At 41.0% G+C, this 21,822-nt stretch overlaps 2 protein-coding genes across 2 annotated transcripts in view; one reads left to right on the top strand and one right to left on the bottom strand.

The window, feature by feature from the left end:
• gucy1b1 (guanylate cyclase 1 soluble subunit beta 1) overlaps window positions 1-21,822 on the bottom strand; it is a 102,442-nt gene that overhangs the window by 77,878 nt on the left and 2,742 nt on the right. Inside the window, exons 4-8 of the mRNA XM_079863643.1 lie at window positions 17,224-17,342; window positions 15,496-15,693; window positions 4,441-4,671; window positions 4,218-4,334; window positions 3,757-3,890 (exon numbers count right to left, since the gene is read on the bottom strand). Coding sequence (XP_079719769.1) covers window positions 3,757-3,890; window positions 4,218-4,334; window positions 4,441-4,671; window positions 15,496-15,693; window positions 17,224-17,342 — 799 coding nt within the window. The remainder of the gene's footprint in view (window positions 1-3,756; window positions 3,891-4,217; window positions 4,335-4,440; window positions 4,672-15,495; window positions 15,694-17,223; window positions 17,343-21,822) is intronic.
• LOC307153899 (uncharacterized protein) overlaps window positions 1-21,822 on the top strand; it is a 226,227-nt gene that overhangs the window by 68,087 nt on the left and 136,318 nt on the right. The gene's annotated exons all lie outside the window — the stretch shown is intronic.

The raw sequence follows: 21,822 nt of genomic DNA on the forward strand, positions 1-21,822 counted from the left end.
GATATTTATTTTTAAAAATGGGAATGTCTCAGTTGAGCATTATTTATTCGTATTCGGAACATTTCACTGGATTCTTTGGTAAATCAGTCTGCAAACTCGGCGCAGGCTTTGCAGGCTTTTACGATATGGATTTGACAGTATCGTTTTGCCACAACATGCAAGTAACCCTGTTCATTCTAATGCCTCATCTGTGACCAGTGATTTCTGATATAATGATTCATGTAGCTGCAGTCAGATGTTCTTTATCCTGTCAGTAAATCAAACCAGTGACTAAACGGTCAACTTCACATTGTTTCTCTAAGTAGGGTGTAAATAATCTGTTATTTAAACAATCTGTTGATTGAATTATATATAGAAATCGATCAAAGAACGCTCTGTTTACAATAGCTGTAGCTGTCAACAAAACAGCGCGTGCTGGAGCTGTCAATCAAACAGCGTGTGTTTATCAGTGACTTGAGTTCTGGACTCATGCCAAAACTCCCATAATAATCAACGAATCTCTTATTTACATTGTGTTTGCATTGTGTTTGCACTTAGTTATGATCAAAGCAATCGTTAGTGTGCAGAAATCGAGTTGCAATGACGAGATCGCTGCATAGTATACATGTCTGTGTTCGATTGGCTATGCTCATTACTGCAACCCTTAAAGGGATACTTCACCTCTGGAAAGATGAATGTGTATTTAAAATAGGTCATTTATGTAGAAGAAATGTTAAGAAATTTTTGAATTTGGAGCTTTCTAGACTGAGAAAAGCCTGAAAATGTATTTTTGGCTTATGTGGATGAAAGACAACAACTCCCAGAATGCACTTGCTTCGCTGCCCTAGGAGGCCACTCCCAAGCCACGCCTACCAGTTAGAGAGCGCAGTTGAAAACAACAAGGTTAGGCTACTAGTGAGTCTCCGTGACGAGTTTGCCCGGGATTTCGAGATCGCCCAAAATGTCTGACGCAGCGGTCTCGTATCTCTCACGGAGGAGCGGGAATTTTCTTAGCAATGTTAAAACGCATATCAACCGATCACTTGTTTAGCGTTCATGTAAACACTACATTTAGATGCACCAATCGGAATGAATTCAGTTAGATTGAAACAAAAGGTGTGCATGTAAACAATGAATGGCGACCGCAGTAAGCAAAAGCCGAATCCCGGACATTTTGCACGATCTCGATGGCCGGACATGTCCGGGAAAAAGAGGATGGTAACCCCTACTACTCAGCTTTCTCCACAGAACAAGAGCCTGCTAGCTTAGCTTCCAAAGAAAGATGGCTGAAACTATGTGTACATTCTGTGAGTGAGATCCCACCCTCTATGGGCGGGTTGAAAACATGCGGGACAGCCCCTTCTACTGGCTGTAGTCTTTAGCCTCTGGTCAGAAAATCCTCCGATGACACAAAATGACAATTTTTGCGTCATCGGAGGATTTTTTCCAGACAAAAAATACATAAATCTCTCGTCTCAGGGGGATATGAGGGTGGAAAGCATGGTAATTCGAAAATATTACAGGTTTTCTACTAATACAAAGCTTAATGCTAAATCCTGAAGTATCCCTTTAATGCCACAATCTAAATATAATGCCATAGATCTAATTGTAATGCTATTATCACTTTTCATGAGTAGTTAACATTGAGAGCTGTAATAGTAAAAACAGGCTAAAAGTTTTTGAGAGAGTTCCACATGTAATACTAGCTTTTTCATATGCAAAGCTGTCTCTCAGCAGACACGCCCCTTCAAACAGAGCTTTCAAATCAGAGACTAAAATCAGGCAAGGAAAATGCCTTTTATTTCTAAATTATGACAATTTTTGAAGTAAAAATCATAATAACATTATAAGTGCACCCCAGGAAACATTATGAAACAACAAAACAATGCAGTTCATGACCCCTTTAATCATATTCTTACAATTTATGTGCATGTTAAGTAAAGTGGGATGGTAATTGTGTGTATGTCAACCATGTTTGTAAAATAAATTATATATATATATATATATATATATATATATATATATATATATATATACAGTGAGGAAAATAAGTATTTGAACACCCTGCTATTTTGCAAGTTTTCCCACTTAGAAATCATGGAGGGGTCTGAAATTGTCATCGTAGGTGCATGTCCACTGTGAGAGAAAAAAAATCCAGAAATCACAATGTATGATTTTTTAACTATTTATTTGTATGATACAGCTGCAAATAAGTATTTGAACACCTGAGAAAATCAATGTTAATATTTGGTACAGTAGCCTTTGTTTGCAATTACAGAGGTCAAACGTTTCCTGTAGTTTTTCACCAGGTTTGCACGCACTGCAGGAGGGATTTTGGCCCACTCCTCCACACAGATCTTCTTTAGATCAGTCAGGTTTCTGGGCTGTCGCTGAGAAACACGGAGTTTGAACTCCCTCCAAAGATTCTCTATTGGGTTTAGGTCTGGAGACTGGCTAGGCCATGCCAGAACCTTGATATGCTTCTTACAGAGCCACTCCTTGGTTATCCTGGCTGTGTGCTTCGGGTCATTGTCATGTTGGAAGACCCAGCCTCGACCCATCTTCAATGCTCTAACTGAGGGAAGGAGGTTGTTCCCCAAAATCTCGCAATACATGGCCCCGGTCATCCTCTCCTTAATACAGTGCAGTCGCCCTGTCCCATGTGCATAAAAACACCCCCAAAGCATGATGCTACCACCCCCATGCTTCACAGTAGGGATGGTGTTCTTGGGATGGTACTCATCATTCTTCTTCCTCCAAACACGTTTATTGGAATTATGACCAAAAAGTTCTATTTTGGTCTCATCTGACCACATGACTTTCTCCCATGACTCCTCTGGATCATCCAAAAGGTCATTGGCAAACTTAAGACGGGCCTTGACGTGCTGGTTTAAGCAGGGGAACCTTCCGTGCCATGCATGATTTCAAACCATGACGTCTTAGTGTATTACCAACAGTAACCTTGGAAACGGTGGTCCCAGCTCTTTTCAGGTCATTGACCAGCTCCTCCCGTGTAGTTCTGGGCTGATTTCTCACCTTTCTTAGGATCATTGAGACCCCACGAGGTGAGATCTTGCATGGAGCCCCAGTCCGAGGGAGATTGACAGTCATGTTTAGCTTCTTCCATTTTCTAATGATTGCTCCAACAGTGGACCTTTTTTCACCAAGGTGCTTGGCAATTTCCCCGTAGCCCTTTCCAGCCTTGTGGAGGTGTACAATTTTGTCTCTAGTGTCTTTGGACAGCTCTTTGGTCTTGGCGATGTTAGTAGTTGGATTCTTACTGATTGTATGAGGTGGACAGGTGTCTTTATGCAGCTAACGACCTCAAACAGGTGCATCTAATTTAGGATAATAAATGGAGTGGAGGTGGACATTTTAAAGGCAGACTGACAGGTCTTTGAGGGTCAGAATTCTAGCTGATAGACAGGTGTTCAAATACTTATTTGCAGCTGTATCATACAAATAAATAATCATATATTGTGATTTCTGGATTTTTTTTTTTAGATTATGTCTCTCACAGTGGACATGCACCTACGATGACAATTTCAGACCCCTCCATGATTTCCAAGTGGGAGAACTTGCAAAATAGCAGGGTGTTCAAATACTTATTTTCCTCACTGTATATAGTAGGAGTTAGGTAAAATTCCAACAAAAATTGGGACACAGCTTAATGACCATGGGGAAATGGGATCCCATGGCCAAACCAGTTGAAAACCACTGGTTTAAGCTACCAAAACCATGTGTTTTATTGGTAATACTTTAGTCTTTTCCATCTACCTTGGTGAGCACAGGAAAAGGATGTTCTCAGTCTCAGGAAGTGAAATCATCTGGCCCTTCAGTCTGAGACAGCTGATCTCTGTTCCTGTGAGTTCATCTTCACTCTCAGCAGTCTCTACGTTCAGCAGGCCCTCCTACATGAAACCATTAACAAACCTAAATTTGTATTTAACAAATTCAAATTTTCATATTTCTTACAACATGCATTGTAATCCTTGTATTTGTATATGAGTGCATATGTCACACACTCATATACAAATAAAAGGATTACAATGTAATGTACAAAAATGTGGTTAATATTTTCTGACACAAGTGTGATTATCAGTTCTATAGTACTATAGAACTGATAAACACACTTGTGTCAGAAAATGTTAACCACATTTTTGTGAATGATTGTTGGTGGTTTTTATATCAGACTATATGTAATGTTTTGTATATGTAATGTTTTGTGGCAGACAGACCTTACTCCGCAGCACAAAGACAGTGTTGATGTGGGACAGGATGCCATGGAAACTAAAGTCTATGTGCGGCCGCACCAGAGAGAACACTGAGGACAGGTTACAGACTCCAGGCTGCAGCTGGAAGATGACACACATAACTTAACATGTTACTCCATCACACTTTATATATAAATCTCTCTCTTTTATATTCATAAAATAAACTATATTTTTTGAGCAGACAGACCTGTGGCAGAACTCTAAAGATGGCATTTCCACACTGTGAAAGCATGAGATCCTTGTCAAACATCAAGTGGAATGGGAAAGCTTTGCAGAAGGTGTATGGACTAATCCGTGTCTCTTGAGTCCCATTCTCCTCAAAACCATCCAAGTCTTCATAAAATGCCTCTTCCTCTGAGTCCTTCTCCTCAATCAAGAACTTAATGTGATCACATTCTTCACTCTTCTGCTGAATAACCTGGTACACCCCCACAAATAACAGATTTAGAGTCTCATTTGGAGAATACATTTCCAAACATTAAACATGGTATGAAGGTAACAGAAAGGAAATACTTGTATCGACTGATACAGGGTTATTATAGTTAACTAAAACTATAAAAATCATTACTTGAAATAAAATAAACGTTAAATGAATTGAAATAAAATAATAGAAATAATAATAATAATAATGTTATTACAGCTTGTGGCCAAGGCAACATTTTTCTTTTTCATTTAGTTTAGGTTGAAGAATTAAAATAACTGACACTAAATAAAATCAAACAAAAAATTAATAATAAAAAAAAAAAAAAAAAAATCATTACCTGAGATATTTGGTAATGTATGTTTTAGTTTGAAGTATTGCCACTGTTGTTGATGTTTATCAAGGGAATGAAGGTTACTTGCACACTAGTAAATAGATAGTGACTCTGGGAAATCAAAGAGGGATGGACAAAATTGTACATGTACTGAGTGTGTTCTGTACTACTTAAGTTTCAATTTTCAATTTTAATACAAAACGTCTCCGGTTATGACTGTAACCATGGTTCCCTTTCGAGGGAAATCCATGTTGCGACTGATTGATGTTGCTATGGGGAATGCCTCGGCGTAACTGCGCCTAAAGCACATGTGCAACTATTCCAGTTCTGACTGGCGCAACAGCTGCAACCCTGTGATGTGTGACAGCGTATACCGCTGAAGCTATATATGATACCTGGAACAAAACAGCGTTAACTTATGAATGGCTGAAGCAAGTAGCTCACAGGCATGCAGGAAGTATGGCAATGTGATGTAACATCTCATTCCCTTCTCAGGGAACCATGGATACAGTCATAACCTGAGACGTTTTGTTTTAAAATCGACAAATGCATGTCCTAGTGTGAGTCAATCAGAGTACAACTTAGGATGAAAGCACTTAAGACCCTGGTTTAGAGTCCATATTCACGCTAAAAAATGTGGCCAATGTGTGTGGAAGAGACCAGCCTGCCACATCACACAACTCTTGAAGGGAAACTCCTGAAAGACAGGAGACAGTCATCTTTTTCGACACAGAGTTCAGGGTTTCGAAAAGAGCAGGGGACAACTCTTCTAGAACCACGACCAAATCCCAGGCTGAAACTTTTGCATGAACAGCAGGCCTTAACCTCAAAGTGCCATAAAGGAAAACAGTTACTACTGTAAGTAGGGATGTCCCGATTAGGTTTTTTTGCCTCCGAGTCCGAGTCATTTGATTTTGAGTATCTACCGATACCGAGTCCCGATCCGATACTTCTATAATACATAAAAAAAGAATAAAGAAGAGCGAAAAACAGATCCAGGAAGTTCCTTATTTTTTATTTAATTCACCTTATTTTAACATTCAACAACTCTGTTAACAAACAGAGCACTTCTGTGAGGTAGCTTGAACAATCAAGTAATAAATAACATAAATTCTTCACTTTTGGACTAAGTGCAACAGTAAATATAAAAAAGTGTAATATATAAACAAATAGCACCTCAACTTAAAATACCAAGCAGGCATGTAAACAAATAAAAAAATAAAAGTGCCACAGTGTTTGCAAAGCCAGTAATGTGCTTTTAGGAACTGCACTCGCCGGTTTCACACTGCACGCGTTAGCAGAGCGTGCAGCGCGTATTTTTTTCGGCGCCCATGTTAACAGATTAGAGCATTCACACCGCACGCAGAGGCGGCGCGGCAGCGCGTCTCAGGAGCAGAGCAGAAGCAGCAGTGCCGCGATCGTTTTTTTGCTGCGCCGCTTACGCTGAATTAAAGTGACAATGCATTGATCATGGCCAAAATCCAAAAAGGATGTTATCCAAAAAGTGCATTGATGATATCTATTGTGTTTTAAACAGTCGATCAAATGACCAACAGCAATTTAAAAATAAAACAAATGTCCAAAACAAACTTGTTGCCAGAACAATAAAAACAAAGATGAACCAAAAGTTATATAAATGAAATTATTAATAAAATAAGCTTCTTGACAAGTCTTTTCTCTTAAATGTATTTGAAAACGAAATAAAGCAATGCCAACTTATCCATTATAGAGTAGTCTGTCTGTACACAACCCGCGGTTCAGCCGCGCGTGATAAACGCTACCAGTGTGAAAGCAAAACGCGCGTGTCCTGCTCCTGCTCACCATACGCACTGCTCCTGCGCTGCTTACGCTCTGTGCAGTGTGAAACCGGCGCTCTGTGCCACCGCGTAACTATAGATGTGTTAAAAAATAATGAGAATATATATACATATACAGGTGCTGGTCATATAATTAGAATATCATCAAAAAGTTGATTTATTTCAGTAATTCCGTTAAAAAAGTGAAACTTGTATTTTATATAGACTCATAACATGCAAAGTGAGATATCTCAAGCCTTTATTTGTTATAATTTTGATGATTATGGCTTACAGCTTGTGAAAACCACAAAATCAAAATCTCAGAAAATTAGAATATTACATGAAATCACACAGTAATTACACAGTAATCCCATGGTCATTGAACCAGGTTTTGGTTCTTTTGGCAGTGTGGGCCGGTGCAAATCCTGCTGGAAAATGAAGGAAGCATCTCCATAAAGCTTGTCTGCTGAAGGAAGCATGAAGTGCTCTGAAAATGTCCTGGTAGACGGCTGCGTTGAGTGGACAGCACAGTGGACCAACACCAGCCGATGACATGGCTCCCCAAACCAACACAGACTGTGGAAACTTCACACTGGACTTCAAGCATCTTGGATTGTGTGCCTCTCCATTCTTCCTCCAGACTCTGGGACCTTGGTTTCCAAATGAGATGCAAAATTTGCTCTCATCAGAAAAGAGGACTTTGGTCCACTGTGCTTTATTAAATCCAGAGTCAACGCAGCCGTCTACCAGGACATTTTCAGAGCACTTCATGCTTCCTTCATTTTCCAGCAGGATTTGCACCTGCCCACACTGCCAAAAGAACCAAAACCTGGTTCAATGACCATGGGATTACTGTGTAATTACTGTGTGATTTCATGTAATATTCTAATTTTCTGAGATTTTGATTTTGTGGTTTTCACAAGCTGTAAGCCATAATCATCAAAATTATAACAAATAAAGGCTTGAGATATCTCACTTTGCATGTAATGAGTCTATATAATATACAAGTTTCACTTTTTTAACGGAATTACTGAAATAAATCAACTTTTTGATGATATTCTAATTATATGACCAGCACCTGTATATCCGAGTCCTGATCGGGAGGTAACGTCCGATTCCGATCGAGTCTGAAACCACGTGATCGGGCCGATTTCCGATCACATTTTCGGATCGGGACATCCCTAACTGTAAGCGGTGTCCCCACCAAAAGCCCTTCACCTAATGGTGCGTGGAAGGCAGCTATGGCCACCATGTAAACCTCAAGCGTGGAGGGGGATAGACCGACTGAAAAACGTTCCAGAAGGAACTTCAGCACTGAAGTCACTGGGCAGTTAACTGGGTCCAACTGGTGTTCTCTGCACCATAAAGTGAATACTCTCCACTTTAAAGGGGACCTATTATGCCCCTTTTTACTAGACTTAATATAAGTCGCTGATGTCCCACAGATAATTTATTATAGCATGTCCAATTTGCCCTTATTTGGGTGTGAGAAAAAACAAAAACACTCCATTTTCGTGTGTGTACCTTTAAATTAAAATGACCTGCTGCTCCCTGCCCCCTTTCCGGAAGATGGAATTTGATGAAATTGTGTTGGGGAAGGATGGAATGTGTCCTTTAGATCTATCGGGACAAACCAGTCCTCGGACCTGATTTGAGTCACGATGAGCTAAATCATAAGCATCGTAAACCTGTACGTCCTCAGAGTATGGTTCAATTGATGCAGATCTAAATTGGGATGCAACCCCTTATCCTTATTTGGAACTATGAAGTACTGGCTGTAAAACCCGGAGTCCCTCTCGGGAGTAAGAATGTGCTCTACGCCCTTCTTCGCCAAGAGAGACTGAACAATGAAGGAGGTGACGATGGGAGATGTCGTTTTTAATGCGTTTTCACCATCTAGCGATGTATCTAAATGAAATTAATGAATCATGATCACGGATGAGGTAATTTATTCGTTTTTGTATTACCTGTATGTCTGATCGTATTATTTTATGTCATCATAATTAATGAACTGCAAGGAACGTGAAATGTTATGCTATATTATCCCGTTACAACTTACAGCTATTTGTCAAATGATTTGTTGGGTTAATGTTGTGCAGTTTTACGTTTTTATGGTTAATGCCGTGTTGTTTAACGTGTTCAAACCAATATCTAAAAGTAAATTTGAACGAACATTTGCAAGTAATGACTAAATATATATTTTTAACAACAAATATCCGATTGTATTTAATTGTACTGCCATAATCTCGATCACCACACGTGATAAAAAGCCTTACCGAAGTACAAAGAGCAATATAACTTTGTTTATAAGTGCTATTATTGACAGTTGCATGTCTTACCTGTCTATCAATACACTCGCGAGAGCAGAGTCTCTGTCAAGTCCAAGATAGTCGCGCAGCTCTCTCCATCTCGAAAACGCCTGGCCGATATTTATCCAGGTTTTATTCCTTCGTTTGTCACACAGTCTGCGTGTATCCGAATATGGACGCTTTCGTTTTGTTGGCACTTCAATACTCGCCAAAGAGTAATCGTGATCCATAACAGCTATAACCATCTATAACCACCACTTCCGCATTTGACCATGTGATATTCCGGTGTGGTGGGTCATATTTTTTATTTTTCTTCTTTGTCAGACGTCGTTATTGTTTATTGTGATAAGAAAAAAAACTCAAAGTTGTTGTAAAAAAATAAATAAAAAAAATCCGGTGTGGTGGAATATCCGATCACATGGTCCACACCGGAAAACAAGGATAGAGCGGACATTGCGTCACTGAGAGGCGACGTTTCTTTTCCGGGACGGCCAGTTATTTCAAATCGGAATTTCTCTGAAATAAAAAATCTTTGGAGACTTTTGAAATATTGTAAGTACACAACTGGAGGAAATATATCACACTGTGCAAGTTATTTTCGGAAATTTTATTACAAAATTCCTACATATTGGAGCTTTAAGTACTATGTACTTACATTGAAATTAATAATTTGATACAACGGATTTATTGTGTACATACATGTTTTTACATTGTACTTATATTTTGAAAATATCTGCATGTAATTACAGCTGTAATTAATTAATGTAATTGCATTTGTAATTACACTGTTGACCCTTCCCTTACACCTTAACCCACCCTTAAACCTTCCCATAGCACCACACCTGTCCCTAACCTTAACCGTATCACACCTCATTAGCAGCAAAGGTGTTTTACAATACAACATGAACACAATAAGTACATGTACTTATTTTTTGATGTAAGTACATAGTACTTAAAGCTACTTAATATAAAGTGGGACCCCTAATCCTGTTCCAGCACCTGAGCCTGCTCTGGGCCTACTACTGTAAATAGAAACCTGTTCTATTGCGGAGGACGAGAACGAAACTGAATTCTGTACCTGTTTTCTATAGCTTGCAGGACCCATTGAGACAAAAATAAGCTTGATACCCTGAAGCGGATGACCGGCAGGAAACAACCTAACACATTCCCTTTAGAACCCTTTTCAGAGGGGGCGAGCCCCCCACTGCCACAACGAACTCGGGCAGATGCTGAGTAGGGCTGTAACGATATGCGATATGAAACCGAAATCGCAACACTCAGATCCACAAACCTGTGTCGCGGTGTGAGAAGGCAGAATTCCAACTCCAAGAGTTATCCTTCCCGTCCAGATCCAACCATATCTTTAAATTACTATAAGTATTATTTGAAGTTAACATTATAGAATACGTAGACCTACACCACAAAACTAGTTGAGGATAAATTTTTAAAAATTGGGCAATTCCAGCATTATGGACGTGACATTTGCAGTCAAAACTTGAAATATAAATTCTCAGAAAATGCATTTAATACCAATATATTGAAACGTCTGTTTATATATCCATACTCCCTTAATAAAGGACATTAGAAAAATATCAGTCTACACATGCATTTTATATTTAATATGAGGGAAATACGCATGCGTTACGGACGTGACACAAAAATCTTTAACTTTTAGATATAAATATTTTTTAGTAATTTTGTGAATTACACTGCGCAAACCAAAAGTAGCCTAATACTACTCACCGGATGAAGAAGGGTTGGCTCTCCACAGAAAAATATTCATTTTATTTTATTTTTCGTGTTCGCATTTATGAGGAAAAAACAATGTTACGGACGTGACAGTTTACCGTTACGGACATGGCGGCTCTGAAAGCAGCACTAAAAGACTGCTTTAAAACTTTCACAGAAACCTCAAACAGAAAGCACAAAGCCTTTCTTTAAAGTGAATTTCGTTTTGTATTAATTGTATCTTAATTTTAATCAATGTTTCATCAACCAATTGTCTGGATTTAATAAATAAGAAGACAATATAGCATACAATAAATATAGCAGACAATAGATAATCACGACACGGAGGCGCCGGTGCGTGAACTGGAGCTCGTCGCATAAATTAACCGAAACTCAGCATATAAGGTAGCCTACTTGCCTCACAGACCTGAGAAATATATATATAGAAAGCTTGAAATGTCTACTTTTAAACAGAACAATTCAAAACGAAAGAAAACAGACTGCTCTCTGCTTATGTAATCTGTATGCAATCTGCATTTCTCTCTGGCGCGTTCACTACTGCGAAGATCGCGAGTCAGCATCGTCAACTTCATCTTTGCAGCCCCCCAAAAAAAGAATTGAGGTTTGAGAGGGATGTGGGACAAGAGCAGGAAAGAGACCATCGATCTCTTTTCTGATATCTTCATGTTTTCTACTTGTTGTAAAAGGTATGAAGAGCGAATTTTATCTTCCACAAGGGCAAGGCGTTTAGGCTATGTTTGCGCGCTGCCAGAGAAAGCCAAACTAAAATCACCCGCGCGTGTGAAACGCGCTTTACAAACTTGACGCGCCTTAACAATTATATGTCTAATAACAAGCACAAACTGTGTTAAAAAGAATTTGACGTACAAGTAAAAATGTAGGCTATCTGTCCTAGGCTACTTTTCTTTTCTAGGCTACTTTACCAGAGTAAAGAATACGAAAATAATAGACCTAATTAAAAGCGAACAAAGGAAGAAACGTTTATAATCCCCTTCGGAAATGGGTGAGACACGAGAGACGATATGGGAAAAGAAACAAGAGATTCCATGCAGGGATGAGTCCAGATTTTTGAATATTCAATTAGTTTATTTAATTATAGAATATCTAATGTTGTGCGATTATTCGCTAAAATAAAATCTCCATGTTCTGGTGCTGATGCGGTGACGCGTTCATGTAACCGGAGGGTGACGCTGCCAATAACGCACATAACAGCTGTCACAAAGAACCGGCAAAAATAATGATTATTAATGTGTCAAATATAGCAAGGAGACATTTGAATTGTTTATTAATAAAGTGGGGGGGTTTTTGAGTCAGTGTCGGGCTGCAAAGATGAAGTTGACGATGCTGACTCATCATCTTTGCAGTGAACGCGCCAAGAGAGAGATGCACACTTCATACGGAATACAAAAGCATAGTCGGTTTATTTTCGTTTTTAATTGTTTTGTTTAAAAGTAGACAATTCAAGCTTTCTATATGGAATAGGCCTAACTAATGGAATATTGTTAAATTCGCTGATAATAGGGTGACCAGATCGCAAACCAGAATTCAAAGCCGACAGTTTAAATTTATGGGCTCACGTACAACTCTCTCATTCCTCATGAATTCAAACTTTTCCATGGCTGCGAATCTGCGATATAACATTTAATTGCTAACCTATTTTTCCCTTTTGTAAACAAAGCTTTGTGTGTCATAATATTAATGTAAAACAGCATTCACAAACAAAATTTTTTTTTTGGCGAACCACCGCCGGTACTACTCAGCCACCGCGGTGGCGCTTTACAACCGCGGTAGTGCGGTTGTCAAGTTTACCGGCACAGCCCTAGTCCCCACTGGTAATATAGCAAGGGCAGGGAGGCACACAGAATCTAAACAGCACATTCGCCATTATAACTAATGTTTTGAGGCCTTACGGGACAAACAAACACCAAATAAGACAATGTTACACAGAGAGATTGCTGAAGACACAGAAGCTAACGCTGCTTGGTTACGGGTAAGTTTAGCTTCCGTGGTACACCGTCACGTGGGGTGACGTTGAGTCAATTAGAACTGGAATAATTGCACACGTGCAAGAAGCAATCACACAGAGGCGTTCTCCATAGCATCATCAATCAGACACAGCATGGAGTTCCCTCAAAAGGGAACCAAAGTCCTTTTCAAGGAATGTTAACATAAGTTAACATTAGTTAACTACTTTAGTTAACACAAACTAACAATGATCAATACTTCTACAGCATTTATTTATCAATGGTAATTTTAACATTTACTAATACATTTTAAAAATCCAAAGTTGTGTTTGTTAACATTAGTTAATGCATTGTGACCAGGAACAGGAACAAACAACCAACAATTAGATTTTTACTAACTAAAATCAAGAAAGTTTAACAAATGCTTTCAAAATATATTGCTTATTATTCGTTCATGTTAGCTAATGCATTAACTAATGTTAAAGGTCCCGTTCTTCGTGATCCCATGTTTCAAACTTTAGTTAGTGTGTAATGTTGTTGTTAGAGTATAAATAATATCTGTAAAATTATAAAGCTCAAAGTTCAATGCCAAGCGAGATATTTTATTTAACAGAAGTTGCCTACAGTGAACGGCCGGATTGGACTACATCCCTCTACTTCCTTCTTTAATGACGTCACTAGAACAGTTTTTTGACTAACCTCCGCCCACAGGAATACAAATAAAAAGGGGGCGTGGTCTTGTTGCGCTCCCACGGAGAAGAGGAAGAGTTGCGTTTGTAGAGTGTGTTTGTCGCCATGTCATCGAGACGCTGTTATTTTCATCCCGGAGTCCAATCACCTTTGTTTGGACTTCCCAACGGGCAACGTGCGCTAAGCTGCTGTCGAATCACAACACAGGAACCACTAGCACAATCAGAACTCGTTACGTATTTCTGAAGGAGGGACTTCATAGAACAAGGAAGTTATCAGCCCGTTTTTAGGACAGTGAAAACAGCGGTATACAGATAAGTAAATTGTGTGAAAAATACTGTTTTTTTACACGCGAAACATGAACACATGTTATATTGCACACTGTAAACACAATCAAAGCTTCAAAAACACACGAAAAACGGGACCTTTAACTAATGAGACCTTATTGTAAGGTGTTACTAAATATTCACTTTTTCAAAAGTATTTAAAAAGCTTTACAGCTCAATAAATGAATACAGCCTTTATAAAATAAGCTTCATATTAAATTGCATTACATTATATTTGCTTTTAAATCCTTCAAAAATTAGCACCATTATAATGCCTTCAATGTAAACTTGATTTACCTTTTTAAAGAAAATTAAGGATTAGTCCAAATTATTTTTGTGGTAATCAGCATTATGCCACAAATGTTGTTGATTGAGATTCATTTGTATTGAACTCAGAATATTCCTTTTAAGAACAAAAAAGACAGAGTCTAATGGTCCCTTGTGATTCCAAACAATATCATCTTCAGTGCTAAGAGCCCAGGGTCAGTGAACTTATTCCTGTCTTCAGTCCTTGCATAGCATTTAGACTAAGCAAAAATAAAGTTACAGCTTCAATTGTGTCTGAGTGTTTAATAAAGGAGAATGTTTAGTGCATTGAGTATGAGTCAAATACAGAAATAACTTTTGGATTTTTTTTTTTTTACGTAATGAAGACACTCATTGCAGTGTTTCACTGTTTTCTCTTTAGAAATATCACTGAAAATGGCCACAAACGTAGAAATATCACTGAAAATGGCCCTAAAAGCCTTTTTTTTTTTTTAACTGTAGACATCATATCAGCTTGGGCTGAATACAGAGAAGCTGTTGTTTTTTTCTCTCTCAGCTTGAAGTTGAGCCCATTTCACTGACGTCAAGTCGCTGTCTCTTTGCCCTGCCGTCACCATGACAACAATGGCTAACATTTTTTTTAACAAGTCAGGTGTTGCATTTCAAGGGTCTGTCGATTGGACTCCCTCATTTCACACTAAGCCCAGATGGAGAGAGAAGGACGGAAAGAGCAGTCTGCCATCTGGGGGATGATTAGCTCTTATTGGGTAAGGGGGATTTATTTGAAAATAAAGCAGAGAGTGAAGCACAGTGACAAAGGATAAACCGCAGGGAGTTCATCATGTTATGTATCGTTGAGCTCTGTGAGAATGAGACTAAATCTACTTCTAGTCTACTTCCTGTAAAGTTTTGATCATTGCAGATTTTTGCAATTACCTTAATGTTAATGTAAAATACCATTGTGTTTAAAAAAAAAAAAAAAAAAAAAAAAAAAAATATATATATATATATATATATATATATATATATATATATATATATATAAATTATTATATAAATTATATAAATAAATTAATATTTTTAAGATTATTTTTTATGTTTTTTAAAGTATCCTATGCTCACCAAGGATGCATTTATTTTAACAACATGTATTAAAAACAGTAATATTTTGAAATATTAATACTATTTATTATTTCTATCTATCTATCTATCTATCTATCTATCTATTAATGTATAATCAGACCTGTCTTTTGATTAGGGGTATAAGAACTGACCACAGGACCATCTTTGCAACCAATCTGAATCTGCCAGGCTAAAGACAATTCAAGGAACAAAGCAAAATCTATATGGGAGGATAATCAATGGACAGGGACAGAACAAGCAGACCTTCATCTCAATCTCAGTTCCATGAATCTGCTGTGCAACCGTCTTGATGATGCCTATGACGATGTCCTGAAGTCCTTCTCTCTCAGAGTAATAGTGTAGAATAAGGTTGTTCCCTTTCTCTGCATCCGTGCAGCGGAAGGATGGTGCGCGCATGCCGGGGTAGATGGTGCCCAGATGGTCATGCAATGCGTCCAGATTCTGAAGGAGAGAACAAGATGATATTAATGTGGAGATGCAAAGAGCAGATTTTTGCTTAGCTGGAATAAGTGAATGCAAGGAAAAGGTGTGTACTAAGTTACATGCGACTCAATATTTAAAGTAGTGAAATCATTCTAGTCATTTAAAAAATATGAGAATCTCAATTAGGCTGGCGGCATCACACTCAAACACAAATATACAACTAATGAGAAATTCACACTATATGATAAACTGCAGTAATGAGTTTAAATGAATATTTAAATATAAAAATTAAAATATAGCAATACATTATTATTATGCATTTTAAATATATAAATAATAAACAATGATAAAAAAATACATTAAAAAAATCTTCTTTTTTTTTTAAACTAAGCTGCTGAAAAACAGCTAAGCTGCTGAAAATGAGTGTCTGTTTTTTAAGAAGCTCACTAAAACCATTAGCTACGGTGATGTCAAACTTTTCTCTCATTTTTAATTTTGGCATTTACTATGGACACAGCCTTAGCATTAGGCTGGCAAGCCAGACCTACATCAAGATGTTTAGTCTGGCAACTCACCATAGACACGCTCACTCCGAGGGGCGGGATAAACGGCTGTCTTTCAAATTCCCTCTGCACGCAATAGGACAGCGCTACAACCAACCAGGGGTGCGTTTCCCGAAAGCATCGTTGGCCAACTATGGTCGCAAGTTCATCGCAATGTCCATTGAACTCTATTGGTAACGACGGAACTTGCGACCATAGTTGGCCAACGATGCTTTCGGGAAACGCACCCCAGAGCGTTTTCCCAACAGCGGAGCTAGTTGATAGATTCAACTTTTGCCATATCTGGCCGGTAAAACGACAAACACATCTTCCTTTTTTTAAGAATGACTTAAGTGCCGTTCTTTGCTCTTTTCTCAAAGAAAAACTTAACTCCAAGTCCTCCAGAGTCGCGGACAAAGCCGATTCGAAAGACTGTTCTCCAGCAGCCGCCATTCTTTGTTTTCAAGTCGCAGGCAGGTAACCGTCGCAACTCTGTGGTCATATGTTAAGCCCACCCCGCCTACTCTATAAGCGACGTGATTGGCCTGACCCAATTTAGGTTTTTGCAGCTCGAAAGTCTATGGAGAGTTGCTAGACTGCCCTGGCTGCAAAATACATTTTGCTGCCGCTAGGGTGCGTCTAGATTTCTAGGCTACCTTAGCATAGAATTTCTCACAAAATAAACCAAATAAATTACATTCTTTGAAAAACATGATCTGTAATTCATATTATTACTTCACAAATTGCTAGTGAAAGGACATTAAGGATTATTTCAAATGTATCGCTGATGATGTTATTGTCAATTCTGACACAAAACATACCATTTCTATTGTTCAATTTAACAAAACTGACCCAGTCTATTATTATGTTTAACTATTCTAAAAATCACCCTCAAAAAAAGTACAGTACATGCAATGCGTGAAATAGAAAACAGACAGTGCTGCCTGCATCACTTCCTTGACATTGCTGCTACTGATTTTGGGTGATAAAAACAGTAGGCTCTTACTTGTAAAAATTCACGGACATTAGAGCCCAACACTCGGAGAATGGTGTCATAGCCAGATTCCTGACAGAACTCAAAGAACATTTTCCCAAACATTTGCAAGATGCCTCCAGCATCTATTTCTAGTGGAGAAGAAATCATATTTAAATCAACAAGGAAAAGAAAAATTATCATCAAAAACATCAAGTAGATTTTTACATTCAAACTAAGTAATTTTGCTACATATCATTGTATAACGTCCCAGGTTACGTATGTAACCCTAGTTCCCCGAAGGGACGGACGCTGCGTGTAATCGCAGTGGGAACGCCTCCAGCGTAGTGCGTCTGAAGCATGAATGAAATCAGTCCAATGGCGAGACGGAACGTAGTAGGCGGGTGACGTCATCGACCAGGAAACTATAAAGCACCCCTGAATCACAAGCGAGACAGCTTCTGATGTTACTGAAGCAAGCGATCCAAGGGGATGCCGGGAGCATGGCAGGACACGCAGCGTCCGTCCCTTCGGGGAACTAGGGTTACATACGTAACCCAGGACGTTCCCCTTCAGGGACTACCGCTGCGTGTAATCGCAGTGGGAACGCAATACCCACGTCCCCATGCGAGCAAGTCTCCGTTGTGTGTAATCAAGGCGCACAAGCTGATGAAAGAACTTGAGCCCCAGGAGTGGAGCTAAAATCGAGACAATAAAATCTTACGAATGTGTGCGGTGAGGACCAGCCTGCTGCATCACAAACATCCTAAGGAGAAACTCCTGAAAGGAGAGCTTTAGAAGCAGCCATACTCCTAGTGGAGTGAGCCCGTACAGCCAAAGGTGAAGGCTGACCGGCCGACTCATAAGCAAGTGAGATGGCCTCGACCACCCACTTGCTCATCCTTTGCTTAGATGCAGGGCACCCCTTGTTGGGCGACCCAAAACAAACAAACAACTGTTCAGACTTCCTCCACAGGGCAGCTCTGTGGACATAAGCATCTAGAGCCCGCACTGGGCACAGCAAATTAAGTTTCTCCTGGTCCGACGCCAGAAAAAGGACAAAAAGCCTGCAGTATGACAGGTCTAACTACAGTAGTTGGACCCTTTGGAACATAACCTGGCCTAGGATAGAGGAAGGCCTTAGCCATGCCAGGTGAGAATTCCAGGCACGAGGGAGCAACCGAGAGTGCTTGAATGTCTCCAATCCTTTTGAGAGACGAAATAGCAAGCAGAAAAATTGTTTTGAGATTAAGGAACTTCTCGGAAACCTCTTCAAGGGGCTCGAAAGGAGCTAGGGAGAGACCCTCTAGGACGATGGCCAAGTCCCATGATGGCACCCTCGTGCGTACTGCTGGCCTCAGCCTCAAAGTGCCATGAAGGAAGCGAGATATAAGTGGGTGTCTCCCAAGAGAAACTCCACTCGAAGGGGTGTGGTAAGCAGCTAGGGCCGCCACGTACACCTTCAGTGTAGAGTGGGATAACCCCGTGGAGAGACGGTCCTGCAGGAACTCCAGCACTGTACCGACCGGGCAGTTAACTGGGTCCTGTTGGCGCTCTCCACACCAAGAGGTGAAAAGTTTCCACCTCGCAGCATATAACTTCCTTGTAGCGGGAGCTCTGGATTGGAGGATGGTCTCAACGACCTCAGTCGAGAGACCGGATTCTATGAGCTGAGCCCCCTCAGAGGCCAAGCCCACAGTCTCCATAAATCTGGGCGGGGGTGAAGGATCGACCCACTCGCCTGAGATAATAGGTCCCTCCTGATCGGAATCTCCAGAGGAGAGTCGTCGAGGAGGGACACAAGGTCCGAAAACCATACTAGGGCCGGCCAGAACGGGGCTATCAGGAGTAGGCTGACTCCGTCCCGCCAAACCCTTTCCAGAACTCCAGGGAGAAGAGCGATCGGGGGAAAAGCATACAGGCGTGACCTCGGCCATGCCTGTACCATAGCGTCCAAACCCAGTGGGGCTGGATGGCTGAGAGAGAACCACCGTGGACAGTGTGATGTCTCTCGGGAAGCAAATAGGTCTACCTTGGCACGACCGAAATGTTCCCATAGGAGCTCCACCACCTCGGGGTGAAGTCTCCATTCCCCGGGCCTCGGCCCCTGCGTCAACAGGATGTCTGCCCCCTGATTTAAATACCCCTGGAGATAAATAGCTCTCAGTGAAAGAATTTTCCCTTGGGACCATAGAAGGATCTGACGTGCCAGTTAGTAAAGCGGGCGAGAACGCAGACCCCCCCTGATGGTTGATATAAGAGACCACCGATGTGTTGTTTGTTCAGACAAGAACATGGTGGCCCCTTAGGTCTGGGAGGAAGTGTTTCAGAGCCAGAAACACTGCTAACATCTCTAGACAATTTATGTGCCATAGACGATGATGGTCCTGCCACAGACCCTGAGCTGGGCGACCACTCATGATCGCCCCCCAACCCGTGAGAGAGGCATCCGTCGTTAGCATTACGCGACGACAAGGAGCTCCCAACACAGGACCTTGGGACAGAAACCAAGGATCTTTCCACATGATCAGGGCACGATGACACCGTCGCAAACTCATGATCGTGCGGAGCGGATTTCCCCTCGGGGAGAATCCCTTGGTTCTGAGCCATCACTGTAGCGGTCTCATGTGCAAGAGGCCAAAAGGAATAACGTTGGACGCAGCTGCCATGAGACCTAACAGTTTCTGGAACTGTTTCACAGTGGATGACTGGCCTAGCTTGACCTGATCTACTGCGGCGAGAATTGAAGCAATACGAGCAGGTGACAATTGTGCCTGCATCGTCATCGAATCCCACACTACACCGAGAAGTGGTTCTCTGTAATGGAGAAAGCACACTCTTCTTGGCGTTGAGCCTCAACCCCAATCTCTTGATGTGAGCAAGAACGACATCTCGATGCCGAACCGCCTGTTGTTCCGATTGAGCTAGAATTAACCAATCGTCGATATAATTCAGAATGCGGATGCCCTGCAGCCTTAGAGGGGCTATAGCTTCATCCATACATTTCGTGAACGTTCGGGGTGACAATGCTAGGCCGAACGGAAGAACCCGATATTGGTATGCTTCGCCCCCGAAAGCGAACCTCAGGAACTTCCTGTGTTGAGGAAGAATAGACACATGGGAGTAGGCATCCTTCAGATCTATCGTGACGAACCAGTCCTCGGACCTGATTTGTGACACGATCTGTTTGAGAGTGAGCATCTTGAACTTGAGCTTCCCTACAGTGCGATTTAAAAGACGCAGATCTAAAATCGGACGCAACCCCCCGTCTTTCTTTGGAACAATGAAGTACCGGCTGTAATAACCTGACTACCTGCTGGGAGGAGGAACCCATTCTATAGCTCCTTTTTGCAGAAGAGTCATAACCTCCTGTTCCATCACCAGAGCCTGCTCAGGGCCCACCACAGTGAGAAGGACCCCTCTGAACCGAGGCGGACGAGACCTGAACTGTATAGCGTAACCTCTTTCGATTGTATGCAGGACCCACTGAGACACATTGGGAAGATTTTTCCACTCCACTAGAAAATCGACTAGGGTGCCAGCCTCTCGAGGAATATGTCGAGCTGCAGACACAGTGCCCTGTAACGGCGCACCAGCAGGGAACAACTGGTCTAACTGCTCTAGACTCCTCCCCGGAGGAAGCGAGCGCCCCTCGGGAAACGCTCGCTGGGGCCGTCTACGCCCCGGCATGAAGGCAGGGTTGGCAGATCTGCCCCCTGAGGGCACCGAGTGGAGACGGGCACCGTATAATGAGGTGGAAACCGTCTTCCCCACGGTGGGGTGTATTTTGAACAGCAGGCACAGTGTCCTGTAACGGCGCACCGGCAGGGAACAACTGGCCTGACTACTCTAGAGCCCTCCTCGGAAGGAGCGAGCAACCCTCAGGTAAAAACTTGCTGGGACCTTCTGCGCCCCGGCATGAAGACGGGGTTGGCAGAACGGCCCCCCTGAGGGCACCGAGGGGAGACGGGCACTATATAATAAGGTGGAAACCATCTTCCCCAAGGAGGGGTGTACCCTCAGAAGCCCTACACTACTGGTGTCAGGGCTCCTTGGCCTACTTAGAGATAATAACGATCCTCAGATCCGTTTTATCATAAGTACTGATATTAGAAAGGGCACGAAGCACTCGGCGCATGCCCTTACCATAAGCATGGATTTTAGAAAGTGCATAGTATTTTATGCAGTTAATTTTAAATTTCTCAAATTTAAATACAGCCAGTACAAAGTATTTCATAGTCTGAATTACAGGCTGAATATTCATATTTGAATACAGAAAGAATCATAGCTTGAAAACACACATTTTAGTTGTGATAATAGGAATAAGAGAGAAAGGGAAACTCCTTGAGCTCAGTTTCCTCCACATTATAAATAAATTGCGGATCTTGAGATCCAAGCCGTTGATTCTTTATGCTGCCATCTACGCGCTGCCTCAGCAAACGCGAGATCTGCTTTTTCTAGCTAGTTAAGACTCAACAGTTTGTTTTCTAAAACTTCATTATTGTGCGTGTGTTTTTCTACACATTGAAGTGGCGAGTCTATTTCGATAACTACAACATTCAGCTCCTCAGAACTGGATAATTGCAGTACCGATGCCTCATTTGGGGTGGAAGTAACCGCAAAGCGTGCTTC

Source organism: Squalius cephalus (assembly GCF_949319135.1).
Source record: "Squalius cephalus genome assembly, chromosome: 2".
Taxonomy (NCBI): domain Eukaryota; kingdom Metazoa; phylum Chordata; class Actinopteri; order Cypriniformes; family Leuciscidae; genus Squalius; species Squalius cephalus.